The 25,847-nt window shown below is 35.6% G+C and overlaps 2 protein-coding genes across 4 annotated transcripts in view; one reads left to right on the top strand and one right to left on the bottom strand.

Moving 5' to 3' along the window:
- The window catches only part of tmem198ab (transmembrane protein 198ab), a 263,787-nt gene that overhangs the window by 39,751 nt on the left and 198,189 nt on the right, over nucleotides 1–25,847 (bottom strand). The gene's annotated exons all lie outside the window — the stretch shown is intronic.
- gca (grancalcin) lies at nucleotides 4,378–22,118 on the top strand. 3 transcript variants are annotated; one of them, XR_015492730.1, is made up of 8 exons: nucleotides 4,378–4,504; nucleotides 10,226–10,357; nucleotides 10,440–10,509; nucleotides 10,594–10,637; nucleotides 16,371–16,518; nucleotides 19,940–21,044; nucleotides 21,216–21,531; nucleotides 21,705–22,024. XR_015492730.1 is itself a non-coding variant. In NM_001005585.1 (8 exon segments), coding segments are annotated over 8 exon segments (618 nt in total). In that variant the 5' UTR covers nucleotides 4,382–4,480; the 3' UTR covers nucleotides 21,732–22,118.

Raw genomic sequence — 25,847 nt, 5'->3', positions numbered from 1 at the left:
GTCATTAGGCTGTCATAGATTCTGATTGTCATGAAGAAGCTCGAGCTAACTGAATGCTTGACAAAGGATGAAGAACAATATTATTGGTGCGAAAAGTTCAAAGTTGCATGCTTCAAGGTTTGAGTGTTTTTATTTATATACAGCAGGTCCAATTGGCAACGTTGATTGGTTGATAGGCTCGCCAAGAATGTTGAGTATGTGGAAAAGAAATACAGTTAACTGTTTTTTTTTTTTATCCACCTTTTACCTCTACTCATAATGCTCTGTGTGAATTATTCATTCATTTTCCTTCGTCTTAGTCCATTTCTTCATCAGGGGTTGCCACAGCGGAATGACCTGCCAACTTATCCAGCATATGTTTTACACAGCGGATGCCCTTCCAGACACAACCCAGTGCTGGGAAACACTGCATGCACACACATACACTACGGACAATTATTTATTCATTTTCTTTTTGGCTTAGTCCCTTTATTAATCTGTGGTCGCCACAGCGGAATGAACCACCAACTTATCCAGCACATGTTTTACAAAGCGGATGCCCTTCCAGCTGAAACCGTTCTCAAGGAAATACTGACAATTAAGTTTATTCAATTCACCTAGAGCGCATGTCTTTGGACTGTGGGGGAAACCGGAGCACCCGGAGGAAACCCTGTGTGGATTATATTCCATCAAATTCCTAACAATTGCTGAAATTGCTTTGTTTTTTAACTGGGTACAATGTGTCATTATTCTCCTCACAGTTGAACTTTCAAATATAAGGAAGAAAACTTATTAGAATTAAATGCAAACCACAATTAACTCAATTACTATAATAAAGAGAGAAAAAAGAAATAATAATGTGGTGGAAAAGGAAACTCATGAGGGCAAATCACAGTGTAACATTATTTTTATGCTGGATAAAAAAAGCACAGAAGAAATGTACCACTCATTCTGTTTTACGGAATCTGCGGTCAGATATGGATTATTTTTTATAAGTAAGTTTAAGGAAGGTTTTTCACCCTTGTGTTGTTTTTGTAAAATGGAACCGGAAACAATTCTTCATTTATTTTTCAGTTGCAGTTACCCAGGTTTCCTTACTACTTTTTGAAGTGTTTTATAAATTAATCAGCATAACTGAGCAAATGTTTTTTTTTTACGGATTGCAACTCTGGATTACTGGAAATGGACAAAATAGCTAAAATTCTTATTTTATTTGGAAAGTATCACATCCACAAAACAAAATGTATGCTGACTGTACCAAATTGTAAACTATTTTTCATTGATCTAAAACTTTTTTATGATTCCCTCACTGCTATACAAAGTAATACCAAAGCTATTAAGACATCTCAACTACTGGAAAAAATACTTAATGTACACGATTATTTTTTGTTGTTAATTCCATTGTATACTGTTTTATGTATAACTCTGTACACCTCTGTTTGATCAATAAAAAAAAAAGATATGGATTATTTACAGCAAAATTTAAACTAATTAAAAAAATAACTTTCCATTTTTTAAAACGCCTTTAGGCATGTTAAAAAAGATGGTAAAGAGTAGAGTGGAGTCGAAAGTGGTGTATTTTTGATGTTATTTGATGTAAATATTCATTTTCTGCATTAAAAAAAACAAAAGGCCAACATACAGAGAACTGTTTTTATTTTAAAAACTTAAAGGGCACCTATGATCATCTTTTGTAAGCTGTTTAGACAAAACTGTGTGTAGGTATAATGTGTTGACAATCACATTGGAGTGATAAAAACACAATAAATTAATTTTTTTTAAATTTCCTGACATTAAAATAGAATCCAAATCCCTCCCATTTTGTTGCCCACTGCAACATGACAAAGGAGAGTGTTTCCCTGACCGCCTATTTGATTGCAATCCGCGTATTAACGTGTCTCTGCAGCAAAGCGTATAATCATATTAACAGGACGTGCTGTGATTAAAAGATCTGTTCAGCTATCTGTGATCATCAAATGTGATCAGGAATGAGTTTTACAACTTTAAAACAATTTTAAAACAGTGCATGTTTGTGATGAACTACAGCTATTTTACAGCCGCGTGTCAGTACAATTATAAAATAAGACACTTCAGTCCTAATTTGTGGACCTTAAATCTGGTTTATTTTGTAGATTAACTTAACAAATATCCATACAGCAGTGGATATTAACGTGAATCCTGTCACATTTGCCATGCTAAAGCCATGCAAAGTTAAATGCGCGCGATGTGTGTGTGTCTGGTGTGTGCGTGCATTTTGTAACAACATTGTGTGTGACTCATCGTTGCAACTCCAAAACACATACATCCAATAATCATTGGGAAACAGTAGTGTTTCTCACAAAAGTCACATAAGATCTGCTTCCCTTATGTCTGTCACTGTGCTGTTTATCTGATGCAGCCGAGGCGGAGATTGAAGCACACTCTGACAGGCACGTGGCAACGGTGGGCAGGGAGGCACACGCACAAAAACAGCTACATGGTTGTTTAGAGCAGCCGAGGCTGGAACCAGCGACCTTCTTGCTGTGTGTGCGGGGGGCCTTTAGGGTCCTAGTGCTCTATCAGACTATATGGGGAGGCCCAACAATTGGTACTTATAAACGCTCAGCCTGCTAAAGGGATACAAACGAACATTACCTCAAGTGATTCCAAACTTTTTTAGAAGTGTCAGTGGTCTAGGAGTGCCAACGAAGGTTCATGTAAACATTGTTTGAATTTATCTACCAAGAGTATGGCAATGATCTAATCAAAGTTATAATTTATGATATAATTTATGTTATAATTTATGTTTCAGGAACAATCCCACAGATGTGCTTGTTTTTTAATTTTTTTTCCATGTTGTTGTTTTTTTATTTCTTAATAAATAATTCTCTTGTCTCAATCATCTGACACTGGTCACTCAATTTAACATTGGTTTGTCTTCATGTTCTCCTGCTTTAGTGATTTCATGTTATTTCTGCAATCCAGCACCAGCAGTTGATGACAGAACTACTAACGTTATATGTATTTACACCATATTTTAAAGCTTAACTTATTGTATATTTCAATCCTTTTGCAATTCAATTAGTTTGATTTGTTTGGTTGGTTTCACGTTTGTTTTTTACTCTTTGTACTAAAGCAAAGACATTGCCTATGTCAATATACACCTTACCATGAAAGAAAATGGCAGGGTACATTATTAATATGAATCAGGTAATAGCTACAGGGGGGGTTGATGTCCTGACTGTTTTAAGTAATAGTAGGCCCAACCGGAATCTGTTCGCGCAAAATTCCGCAGAATTCCGTAGATTTCTGCAGATTTTAAGCCTATCAATAATTCTGTTCATTTACATGAGTAAATGTATGTAAATCTATATTTATTCAGTTTTTCACTTAATTTCAGTAAGAGTAATATTATTGACTAATATGAAAATGTTTATCTGATTTAAATACAATGCAGTTTGTAAAGTAATATTTTCTGTCTTTTAGATATATTATATAACAAACTTGCTTTGTTTACTAAATAAAGTGAATCTAATTGGATTTGCATTTTGAACATTAAATAAAAGTTAAAAAGATATTATTTTTTATTACATATTTTAAGGTTTTAGTTCTAATACTCCCAAAATAATTCCGCAGAAATCTGCAGACTTTTACCTAAATTATCTGTTGAAATAGCAAAAAAAAAAAAAACGTTCACAGATTCCGTCTGGCCCTAGTAATAGGTTGGTTTTGTTTAAAATATCCTGTTTTTCAAAACCGTTCTACAAAAGACCTTGCTGTGTAACTTTTTAAACTTTATTTTTAACATGAAAAGGATACGTTTTTTGCAAAGAGCTTCCACAGATCAGATATTTAGGACACACGAATAAGGATAAAAGACGACGAAGAATTAAACTCACAAAACATCCTAAATGGAAGGTAGAAACCCCCTTTGCGACAGTTAACTTACCTCCGAAGAGTTTGCTGGCTTGAGAGAAAGGAACTGCTCTCCTTCACTTTTAGAGTAATGGCGCCCACCGGTGGCTTTCAGCCTAAATGACAGGTTATATAACGTTAGTCGTGCCGCTATAACGGCGTGCTAATAAAGAATTTCTCGTCAGAAAAACTCATTCGAATTAAATAACCAATCAGGAAACCAATAAATTACATTTGTGAAAGGACGTTACAACGTTTCCAATACGTTAGGCGTTTAATAAGACAAGAATCCAGTCAACTGGTCATCATGACTTAAGTATGTAAGCAAACGCTTGTTTTCCTTTTTAAGGGGATCCATCCAATACCCATGCGCAAAGTGTGAATAGTTTATGTAGTCAAAACTAAGTTTACGTAATCAAAACTAAACAATCACAGTCTGATTGCATGTCCACCTATCGCTGTCAGTCAGACGTCTTACTGTAATGACGTCATCCACTCGTTTCCGTCACACAGTCTGAAGTACGGAAGTGACCTGGCCTGCCTGAAAACTTTCACTAAAGATTCATTTTTTTAGGTCTTTTCTATTTCTCACAGGTCAGATCAGAGTATGGCGTTTCCCGGATACAACAATGTAAGTATCGCTCATATTTGAATGTTGAGCTTGATTAGTAAAATTATTCTTTTAATTTGATGAGTTGCTGTCGAGACGCCAGATTGCTTTCGAATTGTCCGTAGTAAAGTATGCGTGGTTACGCCCCGAAAAGCATATATTAAACAAAATACGAGTTAACATCAAAACTAACATTAAAACAAGCCAGTTTTATATGGAGAAGGTTTAAACTATAATGATAGAAACCGCGACAGGTTATAGGCTATGTGAGTATGCAGTATCAGAAAATAAGTTCAGGAAAATTCTAGAAATGGTTTTCTAAAATGTTTTTGTTATTTTTTCCACCGTGAAACATTTAGAGATTAAGAGATATTCATTTGTTACTTTATACTTAAATTGTTAATTGTTGGCCTCAATCATTAAAATTAATGAAGCAACATAAAATGTAACTAATATAAATAAATATATATATATATATATATATATATATATATATATATATATATATATATATATATATATATATATATATACACACACACACACACACACACACACAAACACAGTTGAAGTCAGTACTATTAGCCCCCCTTTGAATTTTTGTTTCGTTTTTAAATATTTCCCAAATGTTTAACAGAGCAAGGAAATTTTCACAATATGTCTGATAATATTTTTTTCTTCTGGAGAAAGTCTTATTTGTTTTATTTCAACTAGAATAAAAGCAGTTTTTGATTTTTATAAACCATTTCAAGGTCATAATTATTAGCCCCTTGAAGCAATTTTTTTGACTGTCTACAGAACAAACCATCGTTATACAATAACTTGCCTAATTACCCTTACCTGCCTAGTTAACCTGATTAACCTAGTTAAGCCTTTAAATGTAACTTTAAGCTGTAAAGAAGTGTCTTGAACAATATCTAGTAAAATATTATTAACTGTCATCATGGCAAATATAAAATAAATCAGTTATTAGAAATGAATTATTAAAACTATTATGTTTTGCAATGTGTTGAAAAAAAAATTCTATCTGTTAAACAGAAATTGGGGGAAAAATAAACAAGGGCATATGTATGAGCATATATATATATATATATATATATATATATATATATATATATATATATATATATATATATATATATATATATAGGGGAAAGTTACTTTTGAAAGTATCAAAATTGAGTAATGCAATAAACAAAAAAACTATTTGCGTTACTTACTTTTTATAGAAAGTAATAGGTTGCGTTACTTTTGAGTTACGTTTCTTTTTTTCTTTTTTATAAATAGAGGAGCTCTGCAATTACAACACACTGTATAACCTTCATTTACCTTTAACTAAACCAAAAAGTAACTTGCATGAATCTTTTTTTAATGTCAGTTAAATATTATAACTTAATATTGAAAAGTAATAAATTACTTTACTCGTTACTTAGAATACTAATATTATTACGTAACTTGTATACACACACACACACACTTAAAATTATTAACCCTCTTGTAAAATAATAATTTTATTCAAAGGGATGTTGAACAGAGCAAGGAAAATGTTCACAGTATTTCATTTGAGAAAATGGCAGGAATAAACTTAATTTGAAAAAAATTAATGATAATACATATTCATTTAGTTCTTGTTTATTATATACATGCACATAGTGCTTCAAAGTACGCATTGGGGAGTAAAGTTCATTAAAACAATTAATAAGTGAGGCCGGTAACACTTTTCTATAAGGCTGTATTAATGTTACTTAAATGTACGGTTCGTTGTTTTTTCCATGCTAGTAAATACATTATTACAGTATTTATTCATCTTTGCTAATAATAGTTAATGGAAAAGGTTAAACTAACTCACAGTGCATTAACTAATGTTAAATAACGAGCATGAATTCCTATATAAGTAATGCATTAGTAAATGCTAACTATGATAAATAAGAGCTCTACAATTATTGTTCGTCATTAGTTCACATTAGCAATTGCATTAACTGATAAAACCTTATGTAAAGTGTGAGCGTGATGCCTTAAGTTGAACAAGCTTTAACATGCTATCACTGGAGCAGTAGTTTTAAAGGACTTGGTTTTTCTGACCGATTTATTTTGAGTATTGGTCAAAGTGGTTACAAACAATAACATGGTTTTTACCAGATATGTGTGTATAATCAGCCTGATCTCACGAGAAAACGTAAGTATTTTACGTTTTGCCAGTTTAGTGGCTAATCCGTATGAATTCGTACGAGTTCAGTCGTACGAAATTGTACGATTTTTAAAAGGAGGCCTGGCACCTAACCCCACCCCTAAACCCAACCGTCATTGGGGGATAAGCAAGTTTTACTAAATTGTACGAACTAGATTGTACGAATTCATACGAATTAGCCAGTAAATCAAAAAGTTACGAATTGCCATGGGATTGTGTTGGTATAATAGAGTGGAGGAACTGTGACGTCACCTTGTAGGCGAATCGGCTGCTAGCATAAAACTGGTTCCCTCGATAAAATCCCCATAAGATTTTCCCATAGGCTTTTCGAAGATTGCAAATAATAAGCTCTGTGTTCAAACACTGTTCATTACACTTATTTAGTCAGATAATTGTCACATGAAAATACAACTTTGAGTGCTTTTGGGTCTTAAATGCAAACGCAGGAATTGAAAAGCTAACATTAGGCTATAAACTGACTACAAAGCCCTCGGGGCGCTTGTCTGTGACGTCGGCATCACCCTGCAACAGACGACTTTTCAAGCTTATTTTTAGAAATATGGTCCATGAAAAAGAGTTAATCTCTCTGTTTATTAAATTATAATACACGCTACATATTATAAACAAATAAGTACGCACAAACACATATACCTATGCGCCTTTTGGATAGTTTTTACGTGGGAAATACGCCTGTTTTGCTTTACGGTTGTTGTAAAAGCTTTAAAACTGTATTTATAAATGTGCCCACATAGTCTTATCATCAGACATATTTAAATAAGTGTATCGCTCGCGTGCACACATCCCGCTTACCTTAACAGACCACAGAAATGAGGCGCGAGGAACACGTCTATCAAATGCCTGCAAGTTCCATCATCATGGACACAGAGCAACATTCAATATTCTTTTTATGTCACGACGTACAGCGAAAAGCAGTCTATACAGTCACACATGCTATACATTTTATGGAGGAGTGTAAATATTGCAGTTATAACAGAGTTAAATGTGTTCAGATGAAGAAAAAAAGACGAAAAATCACATGATCACGTTAAAATAACAGTTAACATGCATGTATTTTTACACATTTATTCACACTTTTGCATTACTGAGAGCAAGAAAGAGACACGCTGCACTGGTAGGCAGTATCTTCATAATATAGTCTAATTAAAATAAATGATCAAGAAATGAATCTGTCTCCATGGTCTTTTTAAGTGAAGGCATTATCTACACACAATCTGAATTCCCAATGAGAAAAATACTACAAACTATAAAATACTTTTCATGAAAATACTTAAATCCCAGACAAATCCAAATGCCCAACGCAAGCGAGCTGTGCTCCAGACCAGATCAGCTTGATGATGTATAATGTCTCTGACAGCAACCTGATCGCAACCGTCTTTTTAAAGAAGTGTAACTGATTTAAAAAATCAAGAATGTGATGTACCTGGTGTGTTTTATGTCGTAGAACAAAACGCGAAAGTATCTTTTGTTTGTGTTAGCCACGAACCTTATTTAACTGATTTTACTAAAACCCCATTCAAAAAACCCATTGACTTTGGGACTCGGAGACCGGAACTGCTAAAATGCTAACTCGCTTCCAGGTTTTTGCATACAAATTGACGTCATAGTTCCTCCACTCTATATGCATCTGCTTCTCTTCTATATACAAAGTGTAAGCTGTTAATTATCTAGGTCAAATAGTGATTGACTCACTCATCTTTATTCTTGGTAAAACTTTGTGGAATGTATGCACTGTAACAGCAACTTGCTGCAGAGGTTTTTGAGTTGACTCAAAATCGCTGTGCTGCAAGTTGCCTTACAATTTTAAGTTGTGTCAACTTTTATTTATTTTTATTTTTTAAGTTTGTTGCATGTCAAACTCTGTACCTGGAGGGTTACAGCTTAAGCCAGAGTTTAGATTGAAACCTATTTAAATGCGTCTGATCCAGCTAATCAAGTCATTCTGGCTTCTGAAAAATACAAGGTATGCGTGTTGAAGCAGAGTTGTAAATAAACTCTGCAAGGCTGTGGCCTTCGAGGAACAGAGTTTAAGTGTAACTGGATAATTATGGGTGGTTTGGAACAAATCCAAGTGGAGTAATAGGTTATGTTTTAAATATAAGTGGTTGATTACTCTATTTATTGTCCTTTGTGCAGACGCTAAAAGCTAGGTTTGGGTTGTACTTTTCATTTTACTTGGGGCTGTCATTGGATTTTCAGTGACATGATCCATATTGAGCTCAGTCTTTAGAAATAAAGTTTTAATCTGTGCTTTTTTCAGCTGATGTGTGAACAAAACTTCAATTTAGATGTCATTTGAAAGTATAGACTTTGTTTTGTGTAAAAAGTAGCAAAGTATCAAGCTTTTTGGAGTTGCTGAGCGGTAGGTGTGCAACAAAATAAGTCAGTTTTGCAATGAAATGTGAATAAATATGAATTAAATTTGACTAATTTTTGTCTTTAGAACAAAATGTGATTCTTAGTTGTACATTTCAACCATATATTGGAGTAAAACCATGGCATTGCACATAAATGAGCATTAAGGTGTTTTTACAGTTCGTTTTGTTATACAACTTCATTTTATTCATTAATTTTCTTTTCGGCTTAGTCCCTTTATTAAACTAGGGTCGCCACAATGGAATGAACCACCAATTTGTCCGGCATATGTTTTACACAGCGGATGCTCTTTCAACTGCAACCAAACACTAGGAAACATCCACACACACTCATTCACACACATACACTACGGTCAATTTTAGCTTACCCAATTCACATACCACGTCTTTGGACTTGTGGGGGAAAACGGAGCACCCGGAGGAAACCCACACGGACACGGGGAGAATATGCAAACTCCGCACAGAAATGCCAAATGACCCAGCCGAGGCTCCAACCAGAGACCTTCCTGCTGTGAGGCGATCGTGCTTATATTTTATTGATTTATTTATTTGTATAATCAAATTATCTTGTGTTTAACTTTCAGTTTCAGTTTATGTTTCAGTAAGAAAGATAAATAAATAGAAAGGTCAAAGATCAAACTACTTCAGTACATCTACATGATAGTTCACCCATTAGTGAAAAATCTGTCATCATTCACCCACGCTCTACTTATTCTAAAGTTTTAGATTAGTTTTTTTTCCTGCTGAACACAAGATTGACTGGAGCAGGGGTCACCAACCCTGTTCCTGGAGAGCTACCTTCCTGCACATTTCAGTTGCAACCCTGACCAAACACACCTGTTTGGAATTGTCAAGTGCTGCTTTAGGTACTATTAATTGGTTCAGGTGTGTTTGATCAGGGTTGGGACTGAATTCTGCAGGAAGGTAGCTCTCCAGGAACAGGGTTGGTGACCCCTGGACTGGAGAATATCGGAAACCTGTAACCATTGAAGGAAAAACAAATACTGTGGAAGTCAGTGATTACAGGTTTCCAACATTATTCAAAATATCTGATTTTGTGCTAAACAGTAAAATACCTCAGACTGGTTTGGAACATGTAAAGGGTGGATAAATGAATGAATTTTTTTGTTGAACTTTGCCTTTAATGTTTTTTGTTTACAGTATGGTGCGATGCCCGGTGTTCCTGCTGCGGGTGGTTACCCCGGACAGCCGTATGGAGGGTATCCAGGCTCTTTTTCTGCTGCTCCTGCCCAGGACCCAATGTGGGGCTATTTCACAGCAATAGCTGGTCAGGTGAGAGCAAGAGCTGCTGGGGACTTGTGGCTTTTTGCATTCCCATCTTGTTGGTCATGTAGTAACATGAATGTAATGTCAGGATGGTGAAGTTGATGCTGAAGAACTTCAGAGGTGCCTTACTCAGACTGGAATCAGTGGCTCTTACACTCGTAAGTACAGAGAGTGTGGAAACAGATGTTACAGTACTGAATTCTTGCACTATCGAACTTTCATTTTTATTTATTATTTTACAGCTTTCAGTTTGGAAACCTGCAGGATTATGATTGCCTTGTTGGATGTATCCTTCACAGAAACATGAAGCCGAATGAATCTGTTATGGCAAAGTTCAAATGTGATAGTTCACCCAAAAATGAAATTCGGTCTTCCTTTACTTTGAAACATTTCAGAGTTTCTTTCTTTTCTTAAACACAAAATAAGATATTTTGATGAAAGCTGAAAACGATGTAACAATTGTTTTCCCTGCTATTGAACTTAATGATTACAGGTTTTCAGCATTCTTCAAAAGATCGTATTTTGGGTTCAACAGAAGAAGTAAACCACTTGGGGATGAGTAAATTTTCATTTTGGGGGAAAATATCATTTTAACCCTGGTACATTTGAAAGCGTTGTTTTGGTTTCTTTGCTTATACTAGCATTTTCATGCATCTTTAAAAAGCTGCTTATTCATAATTAAACATCCAAAAATGTTAATTCCCTTTTAAAAGCCAGACTATAATAATAATAGTAATAAATATAGCTGCAAGCAGCAATTAAGGGGCCAAGCACTTTTGGCCAAAAGGTGGTGCTGCTCCAGAAGTTTTTGAGTACTTTCAGGGCATAGGGTTGAAGATGCATACCATGTTTTGTAATGATATGTGAATGTGTTGGTAAAATAGCATTTTTAAAGGTATATAGCAAATCAAAATGGTCGACGCCCAAAATGGCTGACCTGTGAAAATCAGACATCATTCGACTCGACATGCTCTGCCGGATGTAATGAGACCAGTTTTATGAGTTTCGGACGAAAGGTTGATACGTTCTAAACCAAAAAAGCAAGTTTTTTGTATCTCTGGACCACTAGGGGGCAGTGCGCAGAAACTCCGCATATAACCTCAGACCCTAGTTGTCATAATACACACCAAGTTTGGTGTGAATCGGTGAATGTGTTACGGAGATATCGCCTCAAGTCCATTTTCGCAAGTTCTACGTTAAATTTGATCGCAAGTTAAAAGAAAACAGTAGGTCTAATCAACTTGAGTTCCATAACTTTTGGTTGGCATGGTCTGTACATCATGTGATTTTAATTTTGGGAAAAATCGGAGAAACGGCCTAGGACGAGTTCGATCAAATAGGTTTTTTGAATAATTTAAAATAGGGTGCTTTTGAATTGGACTGAGCCAAGGAATCAGAGGAAAAAAGAATTTTGATTGTAGCCCATTCGGTTCAAAAGTTATCATGATAAACATACGTGAAAGTTTGGACAAGTGGTGGCACTAGAGAGTTTGATTTTGAGACTTCATATTTGGTCTTATTAATGTTAACACTGTCCTCTATCATCGTGCCAAATTATACAACTTTCCCACATATGCCTATATGGGCTGCCATTCAAATCCGGTGGAAAAAACGGAAGGAGAAGAATAATAATAGGAACACTAACGAAAGCAATAGGTGCCTACCCACCTACGGTGCTTGGCCCCTAATAAAATGCTTTTCAGAAATTTTTTTCATTCACTGTTCCTTGCTGAGGGAATGATCTGTCCAAGCCCATCCAGAATGCCAAATCCTAGACCTCTTCATCCTTGTGTATTACTCCTCCTACACTAGTAGCAAGGAGAAGACTACAGTTTGACAAATATTGCCGCTGTTGGACAACATAATGTACTTTTGAGCCTTTTAATGCAAGAATGTAGTTGTTTAGATTGCAACTATGCAGTTTATTCAAAAGGATATTGCCTATTTTAAATAGTTTAGATTTACCGCATTGGGGCAGCCTGCCATACTGAGCAGAGCAAAGACAGTTAATGTTCTGCCACAAGATGATGCATTTACATTAAGGGTGTCACGATTTCGATTTTTAATCGAAATTGATCAAAATTTATGCTCAACTTCGATTATCGAATCAAAAAAAAGAATCGTCGATGCTGCCACGCCCCCATGTCACATCAGCTTGGCTTGCCAAGCGGGAAAAAACAGGCTTGTTGAAGTGCTTGTTAAACTGCAGACGCAGGAGACCCGAGCTTAAACCCTCTCCTCTTTCAATAAAGTCGCCGGTGTGGAAGTAGTTTGGATTTCCAGTGAGTTATGTTGACAACGTTCGTGTTGTCAAAAAAAAAAAAAAAAAAAAAACTGTTTGCAAGCTCTGCTATGTACGTATTACGGTTGGGTTGATAGACGATGGGCGCATCGCGATCCTTCTCCCCGCACCCGTTGCACATAAAAATACACACTCAGGCCCGGTTTACACTAATATGTCTTTGTATTTAAATGGCATTTTAGAACGACAACGATCCACATCCACACTGGCGTATAGCATTTCTGAGCAGCCCTCCTTCCTCACTACTGCTGAAAACGCACATCACGTGACCACACACACTCATTCACACAGACACAGACGCACACACAGACAGCGGGTCCAGGCAGTCAGCGGATCAGTAGACTGCTTCAATCTTTACTTTTAAACTTGTACTTATTCATTTTAGCGAACACCTCAGATACTGTTGGCTGGTTCCAGTTGGTTGTGCACCTTTTTTACCGACGCCATTATAACGACAGATCACTGCCTATTCACGAGTCCCGCAGAAAAAGTGATTGACAGGTGGTAATTATGTGTGTAACTTACCTTTATTCATTTACTGTATCATTTGTTTATGGGTAAAACAAAGACCATGCAAGTCAGGTAGTTTAAACAGTAGGCTACTAATAATTAATTCGTTATTAATTAATTATTCATAATCGAAAATCGAATCGAATCGTGACTTTAGAATCGAAAATGTAATCGAATCGAGGATTTGGAGGATCGTGACACCCTTCTTAATTTACATGTAATTTGTGCATGTGTATAAATGTAACATTCTGTAATGCATCAAGTTTTTGCCCAGCAGGCACATAATTTCATAAGACGTTAATATTAGGTTTCGGTTGTGATGTCAGGTGACCAAAATTCAATGGCTAGCCAGCGTCTAATAATGATGTCAAATGACGTTGATACTTGGTTGATTTTAGGTTGTTAGAAAGTGACCAAAATCCAACATCGAGCCAACATCTTATACCAACATCATATTGACAGCAAATTCTAACATTTATTCATCAGGTATAGCAACCAAAATCCAACATCTGAAAGACGTCTTAGTGGTAATGTCCACACAACTTCAAGCTGTGACATCATTAGACGTTGATATTTGGTTGGTTTTAGGTTGGACATTGATGTTGGTCTGATGTTGACTTCTGATCTCAACCTGATTTTCATTTCCAAACAAAATCCAACGTTCCTATGACGTTAGGGTATAACATCTATCTGACATCATGTTGACGTCTTGTACCTGCTGGATGTTTACGGCCATCAACCTACAGTAAACATCTGTGATCTTCTCCTCATTGACATGCATCTAAACAGTCTCTGTGTTAATGTGTGTAAAGATTTTGGACATCATCTGGGACACTTTTAATGCTTCCAAACAGTTTGCTGCATTTAAAAATCACACATGTTCATTATGATGTGATTTTCCTTCTACGTGCGATTTGATTGGACAGGAATTACAGGACTGATTTTTCTAATCCTCATAGACAAGAAAAAATAAAGTAGTGACTGCAGGTTGAAGGAAAGTAGTGGAGTAAAAGTACTGATACAGCACTAAAAATGTATTCAAGGGAAAGTAAAAGTACACATTTTTGAAACAACTTAGTAATTTACAATTCTTGAGAAAAACTACTCAATTACAGTAGGTTGAGTATTTGTAATTAGTTACTTTACACCACTGTTTATACTTCTGCGTGCTGTTTCTGTCTCTCTGCAATAACACTTCCGAAACGCTAGCTGGTAGTAGGCGTTTATGTTCCTCTGTGTCAATTTTCTTCGCTGGTGTTTTGTTTTTCCTGAACACTATCTTAATGTACAAGTGGCTCAAACTTGCTCATTTTGAGGCAGGAACTGGTGGACGTGCCGTAACTTTAATCAATAGGTTAAGCTAAACTTGTAAACACTCGCTCCATCAGGCTCGCGTGGTTCTCACCTCCGCCCATAATGGTCAGCTACCAAGCTACCAAGCCGACTAATCACATAGCTTGCGCTACACGTTGTTGTGACGTGTAGTTACATTTTTGAGAGGTGTACGTCAGCCGACGGTCACGGCGAGGGCTATGCATCCATAAGTAGGTTGCACCAGAACATACGCGTGCGCTTGATGCAGAAGTATAAATCAGCCTTAAGTCATTCAGTATGTGGCCTCAAGCCAATGCACGCCTCCCACCAGTGGGATATACAGCCAAATTGCATACTACTCGTGTGATATTGCTCATATATGCTACCAATCAAGAAGAAAATTATATATGCAAATAACAAACTCAGTCACCTTGTTTATATATATATATATATATATATATATATATATATATATATATATATATATATATATATATATATATATATATATATATATATATATATATATATATATATATATATATATTTATTTATATATATATATATATATATATATATATATATATATTTATATATTTATATATATATGTAAACACAATTATATATATATTTTTATATATATATATATATATATATATATATATATATATATATATATATATATATATTAACTTTTACCTTTTTTTATATATCAAACTGTTACTTACTTAAGTTTCTCATAACCTCTAGTAACTACCAAATATTACAAATTAATACAGTTTAGAGAAAGAGTAGAGAACATGTTTTTTTAGCTCAATCTGCCTAGAGTAGTGTATTTTGTCAGCATCAGAATGAACTACCACTTTAACCCTTTGACTGCCCCTCTTCCAAACGATTGACCATGTTAAAGTCATTTAAAAATGACTGTTTTAAATAATAACACACAGAATTGTTGGTTTGCAAAAAAAGTCAAACAAACATCATGTTGCAGTTACACTTGATTTTGGTTTTATTGTAAAAACAATTAAATGAGAATCAAAATGAGAATCATTAAATGAGAATCTAAAATATTTTATGGCATACTTTAAAAAATAAAGATGATTTAATGTTCAAAAATGTTTTATTTTGAATATATATTTTAAATAAACTGGTCTTACGCTTCATATTTTCAGATTTTTCATAGTATATGTATTAAGTCCGGTACTTTTACTACAAACCGACATATCAACCATCTGGTAGAGGCTGGTATTTTTGAAATTACGGGATGTGTTGAAAAAATGCATTGAGTGTGTTAACTAGCGACATTAGGAGTTAAGGAGTTTTTTAGGTGTTTTCTAGGTAAGGTAGTTAAAGGGTTAATAAACAATGAAGAAACAGGGGTATGCGCATCTTGTCAGCGTCACATGTCTATCAGAATGAACTTTTTGAAAAAATTGTATTGTTTATTAAGATGGTTGTTCATTCTTATATCGACACATTGAGATGAGATTGACAAAACATTTGCCAGAGTAACTGGTGGTTCATTCAGCTGTGGCCAGAAGCCAAAGGATAGTGCGCTCTTTTAATTTATTTTCTAAAATTAACTTGTCTTCTGTTGCTCTTATAATGTCTATTCAATTCACGAAAAATAACCAACAAGCTCTTACAATTTTAAGATTATGCAAAGTGCCTTGTTTTTTAGGCCATGGAAATTCAGCTTCTTCATTCCATAAAATGAAAGTCAGGGATATTTCTATTTGGCTTATGGTAAGAACCTTTTGAAAAACGACCTGCAAAAAAAAACACTTTCTAATGTATCAAGATTAATGTAGACGTATCCTGACTCAGAAGCTTTAACTGTAATTCCAGCAGATCCAGTGATGCGGATTGTTTTCTTTAACCATGTATGTTCAGAGAGATTACACAGGAAAGATGGGATTCAATGAGTTTAAAGAGCTTTTTGGTGTGCTGAATGGCTGGAAGCAGAACTTCATGATGGTGGACAGGGACCACAGTGGGACCGTGGAACCTTACGAGATGTCCCAGTCCATTGCTAACATGGGTAAGTGTGGTCTTTCAGTATATCAGAAAGCACCTAGTTCACAGGTCAAAATACACTTACACTGGCCCCTTGATACACTTACCCTGGCTCTTTGATACACTTACCTTGCTAGTACTGGGTTGGATCTCCTTTTGTCTTTAGAAATACCAAACTACTTAATGGCATAGTTTCAGGAAGGTGCTGGAAATATTATTTAAAGTTTTAGGTTAAAATTAAACCAAAATCTTAATGTAATTGGTACAGATTTGCAAGGTTTGTCATCCATGCTATGAAAGTTTCTGTTTCGTTGATATCTGGGGACTGTGGAGCCATTTGAGTTGCTATGTTCAAGAAACCAGTTTGACATTAGTTTAACTTTGTAGCATTACATGTTATTGATAAAGCTTGTCATTACAAGATGATACTCTGTTGCCATAACGGGATGGACATGGTAAGCACCAGTTAATGCTCTGACTGTGGCATTTAAGCAAACTCAATGGCGCGTTTCCACTATCACGCCTAAGCGAGCGAGCCAGGGCCAGTCGGGTTTCCATTGTCACTTTCAGGGCCTGTTCGGGCCAAAGCGGGGCTTCCTCAGGGCCAACGGCTGGCCTTCTTTGGCCCTTGGGCTAAAAAGGGCCAGCTGGGGCTTGGGGGCGGAGTGAAAGGAGAGGCGGTTTTTGCCCGAGTCTGGTAAAGATGTCGTGCCGCCATTACACTAGTTTTCCGATCGCACAGGAGTACATGAGCCAAAAAAAATCAATAAATAAGGGAAAGAAAAAAAAACACATAGCTGGTCAGTTTAAGATAGGCTATTTCATATAACACCTTTTTCAGTTTATTCATAACAATTTGCTTTTGAATAATGTTATTATTATTATTATTAGCAGTATTATTATTGTTATATGCATATTTATACTTGTTTTACTAAAAACAAGCTTGGACTTGACCACCTGTCAGGTTTTGAACTATATGGGGCATAGCTTAAAGATATTTACTGAAAACAAACAACAGAGGAGTTTTGAAAAATGATTCATAAAGTATTGGGATACGATTATATTAATCAAATCGTGCAAACAGAGCTTTTTTCGGGAGAGTAAAACCGTTTTATATGATGGTTTTATATAATGGATGGTGCGCTGGGTCCATCTGTTAGTGGCCACTTGTTGTACGATGCCAACAGTCGGTCTGTATGTAAACATATATAATGAATGAAAATGCATATAGACATATAATGTAATGCTGTACAGTAACGTGTTGTTTGTTTTGGTTGTTTTGGTTTTGGCTGTTTTATTCATTTCGTGATGATACGATGGTGTGCTTTGTCTTTCTGCTGATTCCCGCTGAACTGGGCGGGAATTTGGGGCACGTTCTGGGGGCGGGGTTTGCATGTCGAGCCACTAGCCCGACAGTGGAAACGAGACATGATTTCAGCCTCACTGCTTGTGCTCCTGAGCTATTGGCATGGCCCGGCCCGGCCCGATAAAAGCCCTGGCTCGCACTGGCCCAACAGTGAAAATGCAGCTAATTAGTACCAGAAGTTCTTCATCCGTTCAATTTTGTCAGATCCTGAATCTTTTAGTTGAGATGACATATTTCTTATTTGGTTCTTCAAACAAGTTTGATTAATCAGATTAAAATACCTGGATGACTGATCTGTTTATTGTGAAGGACTGACCTATCAATCCTTGAAACAATGATTGCTCTCTTTGTTAAATTGCAGTTATTTGCTAAAATCATTGAAGTTAGTTTCTTTTTCCCTCATTAATCTACACACAGCACCCCATATTGACAGAAAAACCCAGAATTATTGACATTTTTGCAGATTTATTCAAAAAAAAAACTGAAATAACACATGGTCCTTACTATTCAGTCTATTTAACTCTGCTGTCCATTTCTTCAGACCTTGATATGGTGCTACACCTTCATTTAAATCCAGCTGTGTTTGATTATATTGATTAGACTTGATTAGGAAAGCCATACACCTGTCTATATAAGACCTTACAACTCATTATGGATGTCAGTGCAAATGAGAATCATGAGGTCAAAGAAACTGCCTGAAGAGCTCAGAGACACAGTTGTGGTAAGGCACAGATCTGGCCCAGGTTACAAAAAAAATTCTTCCCAAGAGCGCAGTGGCCTCCATAATCCTTAAATGGAAGACAATTGAGACGACCAGAGATGTCTGGCCAATCTAAGCTATCAGGGGAGAAGAGCTTTGGTGAGAGAGGTAAAGAACATATCCAGATATAAGTTGATATCCAGAGATGCAGTCGGGAGATGGGAGAAAGTTGTAGAAAGTCAATTATCACTACAGCTCTCCACCAGCTGGAGCTTTATGGCAGAAGGGCCAGACACATAATAGACTGCAAGGAGTTTGCTAAAAACACCCGAGGTACTCCAAGATGGTGAGAAATAAGATTCTCTGTTCTGATGAGATCAAGATAGAACTTTTTTAGCCTTAATTTTAAGAGCTATGTGTGAAAAAAAAAACAGGCACTGCTCATCACCTGTCCAATACAGTCCCAACAGTGAAGCATACCTGTGGCAGCATCATGCTGTGGGCCTGTGTTTAAGCTGCAGGGACAGGACGACTACTTGCAAACAAGGGAAAGATGAATGTGGCTAAGTACAGGGATAAGTACAGAAGATGAAACCTTCTCCAGAGTGCTCAGACTGAACCGAAGGTTTACCTTTCAACAAGACAATAACCTTAGGCACACAGCTAAAACAACGAAGGTGTGGCTTCACACCAACTCTGTTCGTGAATGGCCCAGCCAGAGCCCTGAATTAAACTCAATTGAGCATCTCTGTAAAGACCTAAAAATGGCTGTCCACCTATGTTTACCATTCAATCAGACTGGTACATGGCTGTATCAGACCATGCTTCTAGTAAATACAGAGCAAAGGGTCTGAACACTTGGGACCATGTGATATTTCAGTTTATCTTTTTTAATAAATCTGCAAAAAAATGTCAACAATTCTGTGTTTTTCTGTCAAAATGGGGTGCGTTAATGAAGAAAAATTTAACTTCAATGATTTTAGCAAATGACTGCAATATACAGTAAGAGTGAAAAATTTAAGGGGGTCTGAATACTTTACATACCAACTGTATTTTATTTTCAAGATCTGAAGTGAACTATCTGCTGCTGCTTTCAGTAGTATGGAAATAAATGCCATGTACAATGACATTCAAACTCACTTTGGTAGCATTTAACACATAATCTGTACCTGGTGTGATACTTGCCACAATATGCAGTTGGCTTTTCTGCTGCAATGTCAAATGTCAAACGAAAATGTGTCTAAAATAGAAATTTCTTGTGTCGCCATTGCTGATGGTTAGGACAAAAACTCCTCGCATGTAGTTAGGACAGAGTGTTAGCCAGCAGTCGCGTTAACCAAATGATTTGTGATGTAATTCAGTGTGTCTTCATTTTGACAGGGTATCGGGTTAGCCCACGGGTATTGGACGCCATTGTCAAACGCTACAGCAGGTCAGGAAAGATCTACTTTGATGACTATGTGGCGTGTTGTGTGAAGCTAAAAGCACTTACAGGTGAGTGAGGCGTTTAATAAAAGGTTGCAGTACTGATTAATACTATATATTGTTCGAATTATTATACAAGGATGTAACGATTGAAAAACGGTGGATAATAAATTCAATTATGTGACGAAAATCTACCAACATTTCTACCTACTTGAACTAATCGTGATATATTTTTTCGCTTTTCACATTTTTGAAATGGCAATTTGATTATGGCAGAAAATGTATCATTCTGCAAAAACCAAAAATGTGCAGCATCTAAGAAAAAATGAAAGGGTTCTTCACCTTAAATTGTAATTGGATTAGTATCGTGAATTGTGAGTCAGGTGAATCGTTACATCCCTATACGAAGTATATTGCTAAAAGTATTAGTTCACTCAAAAATAAGAATTCTGTTAGTAGTTACTCGCCCTGATGTTGTTCCAAACCCCTGAGACCTTCGTTCATCTTCAGAACACAAATGAAGATACTTTAGAGGAAAACCAAGAGCTCCTTCATCCTCCAGAGAGGACACAGAGATGTTCAAAGTCCAGTAAAGGAACCAAAAACATGGTCAACAAGAGTGTTTTTGTAGCTTCGTATGATTACAGTTGAACCGTTAAAGTCACAAGGAAAGTTTTTGGCTCCTTTTCTGGACTTTGAACATTTCTGGACCATTGCTGTCTATGGAGGAAGAGAGGTGAAGTGAAGTTTATTTATAAACTAATTTCGAGAGGAGCACGTGCTTATGATTGATCACAGCTGGTCATGCATTAACTAACGCATGATTCACCAATCAGATGATTCCCAACTCACTATAAATAACCAGAGTTTCTTATTTCTGTCATCTTCGCCCTGAAGAATCCGCCCTTTCCCCCCTACTCCTCCACCTTTCCCTTTATATGGTGGCATATGGTCGCTTAGTGGTTAGCACTGTTGCCTCACAGCAAAAACGTCACTGGTTCAAATCCTCCTTTACAGGCCAGTTGTCGTTTCTGAGTTTACATGTTCTCCCGGTGCTCATGTGGGGTTTCCTCCCACAGTCCAAAAACATGCGTCACAAGTGAATTCATCAATCTAAGTTAGCACTATAGTCAAGCTCTTAATCAGCAGTATATCTCTAAAAAGCAATTTATAATCCCTCATCAGCCTACAGACCTACCTAAGCTCAAACTCCTCTCTTGCCCTGCAAAAGGAGGGAGCCTACGACTCATGGATATTGTGAGCTCAGGGCTCTCTCCTGGGACAGCATGCCAAACAAGCTTTATAATCAATCATCAGCTAAGTGTGAACTCTTGAAATATCTTGATTTGAGTTCTGAAGATGAACAAAGGTGTAATGTGATTGGAACGGCATGAGGGTAAGTAATTGATTGCAGAATTTTCATTTAAATACCATACTTTACTTTAAATACTTTTTTAAAATCGTATGCATGACTTGATTTATCCTCAGACCACTTCAGGAGGAGAGATACTATGCAGCAGGGAATGGTGAACTTCCAGTATGATGACGTAAGTGGCGATCAAATATATTTGTCAGCATTAGTGGCTATTTGACCTCAGTTACACTGTAAGGCAAAGACTGTTTTCGCTAACAGTTAATACACACCTTACTGTTACTTCATTGAAAGGATGTATGTAGCTGTCGTAACTCGTTCTAAAAACGTTTTCGCTTCCTCTTGCAGTTCATCCTGTGTACGATCTCTCTCTGAAGAACTTCCTGCGCAGTACTGTATACACTCCAGGAAGAGCACTGAAATCCAGAGGAACAATATGAATACGTGTAGTATGGGCATTTCAAAATGATTTGTTAAAATGCCAGTGTAAGGTCTAATATCTGAAAACAGAAGTTAACCATTTATTTCTCAATATAGCTATTAATGTCTGTGCCAAAGTAGACCATGGTTGTTTTTAAATGATCTTTTTTCTTATACATTCTTTAAGAAATTATCAAGTTCAAATATTACAGCACTTTACCATTTTGCCATTAAATCCAATATATCAAGTTGTGTCCTGGATTTATTTAGACGCAAAGATGATGAAGACGTTTGTTTGTTTTCAATTTCCTAAGAATTGCAATAAATGGACTTTTTTCACAAGCCTGTTTTGACGCGTTTAAAGGTCATCAGCATCTTAAATGCTTGAAAATTTTTAATATTTAGATTTTTTAAATATATATATATATATATATATATATATATATATATATATATATATATATATATATATATTAAACATTTAAAGTATAAACATTTATGTGTGTTGACATATGCATTATATCATCTTTGCTTCAAATTACAGGCAAATTACCACTTGTGCAAGGCATTTCTAATGCAGCATCTATTGGACAGAACAGTAAAGTTGTTCTCTCCTCTGGCTGCCGTTATCAGTTTCTTACAATATTTTTTTTTTCCTTTCTCTGAAAGTGTTGATAACATTATCGTGGAGTTTTACTTTTATTATTTGAGCAAATAAGATTGTGAAAAATAATTTGTTGTACTCTCCCATTCACAAGTTTTCCCTACTATGACGACTTCCACTGCTGAGAAACCAAGAAATGTGAAAATAGTCTATCGATTGTTTGCGGGGTCTTAAAAAAAGTATTAAAAGTTGATCATTATGAGAAAATTAATGCCCTTAAAAGGCATTAAAAAGTCTTAATCGCGCTTTTACGAGGTCTTAAATTTTGTTCAAGCATTGTCCAAAGTGTTTGACTCCAAAAAAGCATATTTATTTTCCTCCTAATTTTACAACGGCGTGCTCGATCCATGTGATTGGTTCTGGCTGGCCAAGCTCCTCCTCCTGGTGATGTCACATAATTTGCGACAAACGCGGGATAGGAATGTAACACTCTCCACATGTAACAAAATCATAGAGCAAAACAGATGGCAAAATGTACGTTTGTGTACTCCTGGTTTGAGAAAGAAGAGTTTAAACAGTGGCTGAAGTCTGTCGCTGAAAACAACTGTGCAATTTATTCTTTCAAGCTTTGTTTCTTCCGAGCTTATCTGAGTTCTGTTTTGTGGTTGTGCTCCATTGATTTATTTAACTACAGCTTTTTATTAACAACTGTTTTTCAAGTTAAAAGTTTGATACTGATTAGAATTTTAAAATATTCCGAGAAGGTCTTTAAAAAGGTATTAAAATTACCTTTAGGATTCCTGCATATACGCTGGTTTGTTTCATCAAATATCTTCTATTTCAAAATAGAACACTTAATAAAGAAAAGACATATACACAGTGATGCTGCTGCATCACTTCACAAACAAGTTTTATTAATCATCACAAGATACAAAATATATTATTCTTAATAATTCAGTTTTTTTTTTTTTCTTTTGACTGATTTGCAAGAGGAATAGGACAATTAGGCTGACCACAATAACCATAAAGTAGAAAGAGAATCTGACCAAGGAGGAAGGGAAACAAGGGAGTTCGATCTGTTTTCAATCATCTGATCTAAAATCCAACACCTCTTCCACATTCAATTTCTGTTTCTTAAATTGAGTTCTCGCTGAAATGAAGCATAAATTCCTGGATCAAAAAAATAAATAAATATAAGCTTAATATTTGGCATGTACAATGAATGAAGGCATGGGTTAGAATAGATTAAATAAAATCTAAACCCCTCACACTTTATGTTCTGCTTATGAAATGATGTTGTCACAATTTTATGTTTTACAGAAGTGTTTCTCAACCACTTTCCTGGTAGTGATGGGCGTTTAAAATCAGTATCGATATTTATTGACCGAACACCATTATCAATATCCATTGGAAAAAAAGATTTGATATGTAGTTTCGGTATGAAGCGCTACAGTTTTATTAAAAAGTGGCTGCTGAGCACGCGCCTTGGAAGCAATGCTAATAAGCTCAAAGTGTAAGTTTGTCATTCCCTTATGCTAGCGACGCGCATGTTGTGCAAGGAGATTGTAAATAAAAAAATAATGTAAGGATGTCACCAGAGTGGCTTTTTGGTTTCTTTTCTTGTGCGTCCCAGCCACTAGCTTACTGTCTGAAAGATTTTTTTTAGTCATTCAACTTGACAATTTGTAGTGTTGCAATATGTGTTTGAATAATGATGGCTGGTTCCTTTACTTGAAAGCTCAGATTTTATTATAATAATTTATGTTGTTGACTGAGTTTGAGGTTTACTGTATCATTATTATTCACACATTAAAGTTCGCTTTGATTGTTCAGCAGTTGCATTTTACCATTGGACACTCTTTCTAACATTTTATTTATCAATTTTAGGAGTCTCTTTAACAACTATGCTTATTTTATAATGAAGAGATCAGATATTTTAAACATTTTTGTTTTTGACTATTAAAACTATTTACATTAGTAATGTTGGTAAATTAAAATAAAGTGGTTAAATAAAAAAACTCCTAATATTCCTAAATGAGTTAACAAATATTCAATAATTATCGATATCGAATGATATGAAACATGATATCATGACAATTGTTATATCGCCCAGCCCCAGTTCCTAGAGGACCGCAGCAGCTCTTCACATTTTCCATGTCTCCTTAACCAAACCAACCTGATTCAGATCATCAGCTCATTGGAAGAGACTGAAAGACATGTAATGATTGTGATGGGTAAAGGAGAAATCCAAAACATGCAGTGTTGGTGGTCCTACAGGAACATGGTTGAGAAACACTGTTTTATTTATTTATTTACTTATTTATTTATTTATTTATTTATTTATTTTGAACATCCAAGGCCTGGGGAACGTGTAGAAATCTGAGAGCACACATTCCATACAAGTCCATACATGACCACGCCTTAAAAATAAGCTCAACTTTTGACTTTCCCTCCCTCTGAAACCACCACAGTAGACAGGAGATTGTGAAGAAAACTCGCATAACACTGATGAAGTGTACGTAACGGGACTAAGTCATTACACCATGCTCAAACAGATAGAGCAAACTCAGACCAACAGACCATATATATATATATAGATTTTTTTTTTTTTCCAAAAGTGAAGGCAAGGAAGAAATCAGATCCTGAAGAGCTTAGATACAGGTCCAGCCAAGGTAGCATTTGTGTATGTGTGTGAATATTAATTTAGAGGAACAATTTGATAATATGTGCTGTAGAAAGGCAAAACTGGTGGCAATATTTTGTTTCAAGTGCAGGAAAGCAGAAATAATAAATGAGTATGGCATAAAGCAATTTGTAGTCAAGTACTCGAACAACAGAAATGCATTGTTTAAAGCTAAATATAACCTGCATGCTATTTAATTTTAAAACAAGAATGGATACTGCTTGGTTAACCTGAACAATCTAATTCAAACACATTTAAAGATTAAATAATAATAATAACTAATAATAATAACCGTCTCAAATCTCAAAGTCAAAATCTAAATGAAACTTAAGTGTATATTGTTTTTAATTATAAGACATACTAAGAGCTGCCAGTTGGCGTCTTTAGGGCTGTTTACAGAATAATAAAATAATAGAAATGTGATTTAAGATTCAGAGTAAACATTTCAATCAAACTGATATATTGTGGGCATTACATGTTAGCACATGAGTTGCAATGTTCAGATCTGAAGAGAGCATTGTGACAATGTCACTGGAGCTTTACTTGCAACTTTTCAATATCTGAAAAAAGCAGACATTTGTAGCAAATCGTCACCTTGGAGTTATAAGGTTCTATCTGCGTTCTTAATGATTTTGAGATATTGAACTTCTAAGTTTTTGCATTCCATATAGCAAAATATGTGCAGTTCTCTTTCATACATTAACATGGCGGAGACCCTAAAAAAACTCTAAATGTAAATTATCAAATTTGCAAATTGGAGTAAAAAAAAAACAGGGTAAATGCA

The sequence above is a fragment of the Danio rerio genome, chromosome 6 (genome assembly GCF_052040795.2).
Source record: "Danio rerio strain M-AB ecotype USA chromosome 6, GRCz13ab, whole genome shotgun sequence".
NCBI lineage: Eukaryota > Metazoa > Chordata > Actinopteri > Cypriniformes > Danionidae > Danio > Danio rerio.
The sequence above is the reverse complement of the archived record's forward strand: the minus strand, read 5'-3'. Positions and strand labels throughout refer to the sequence as shown.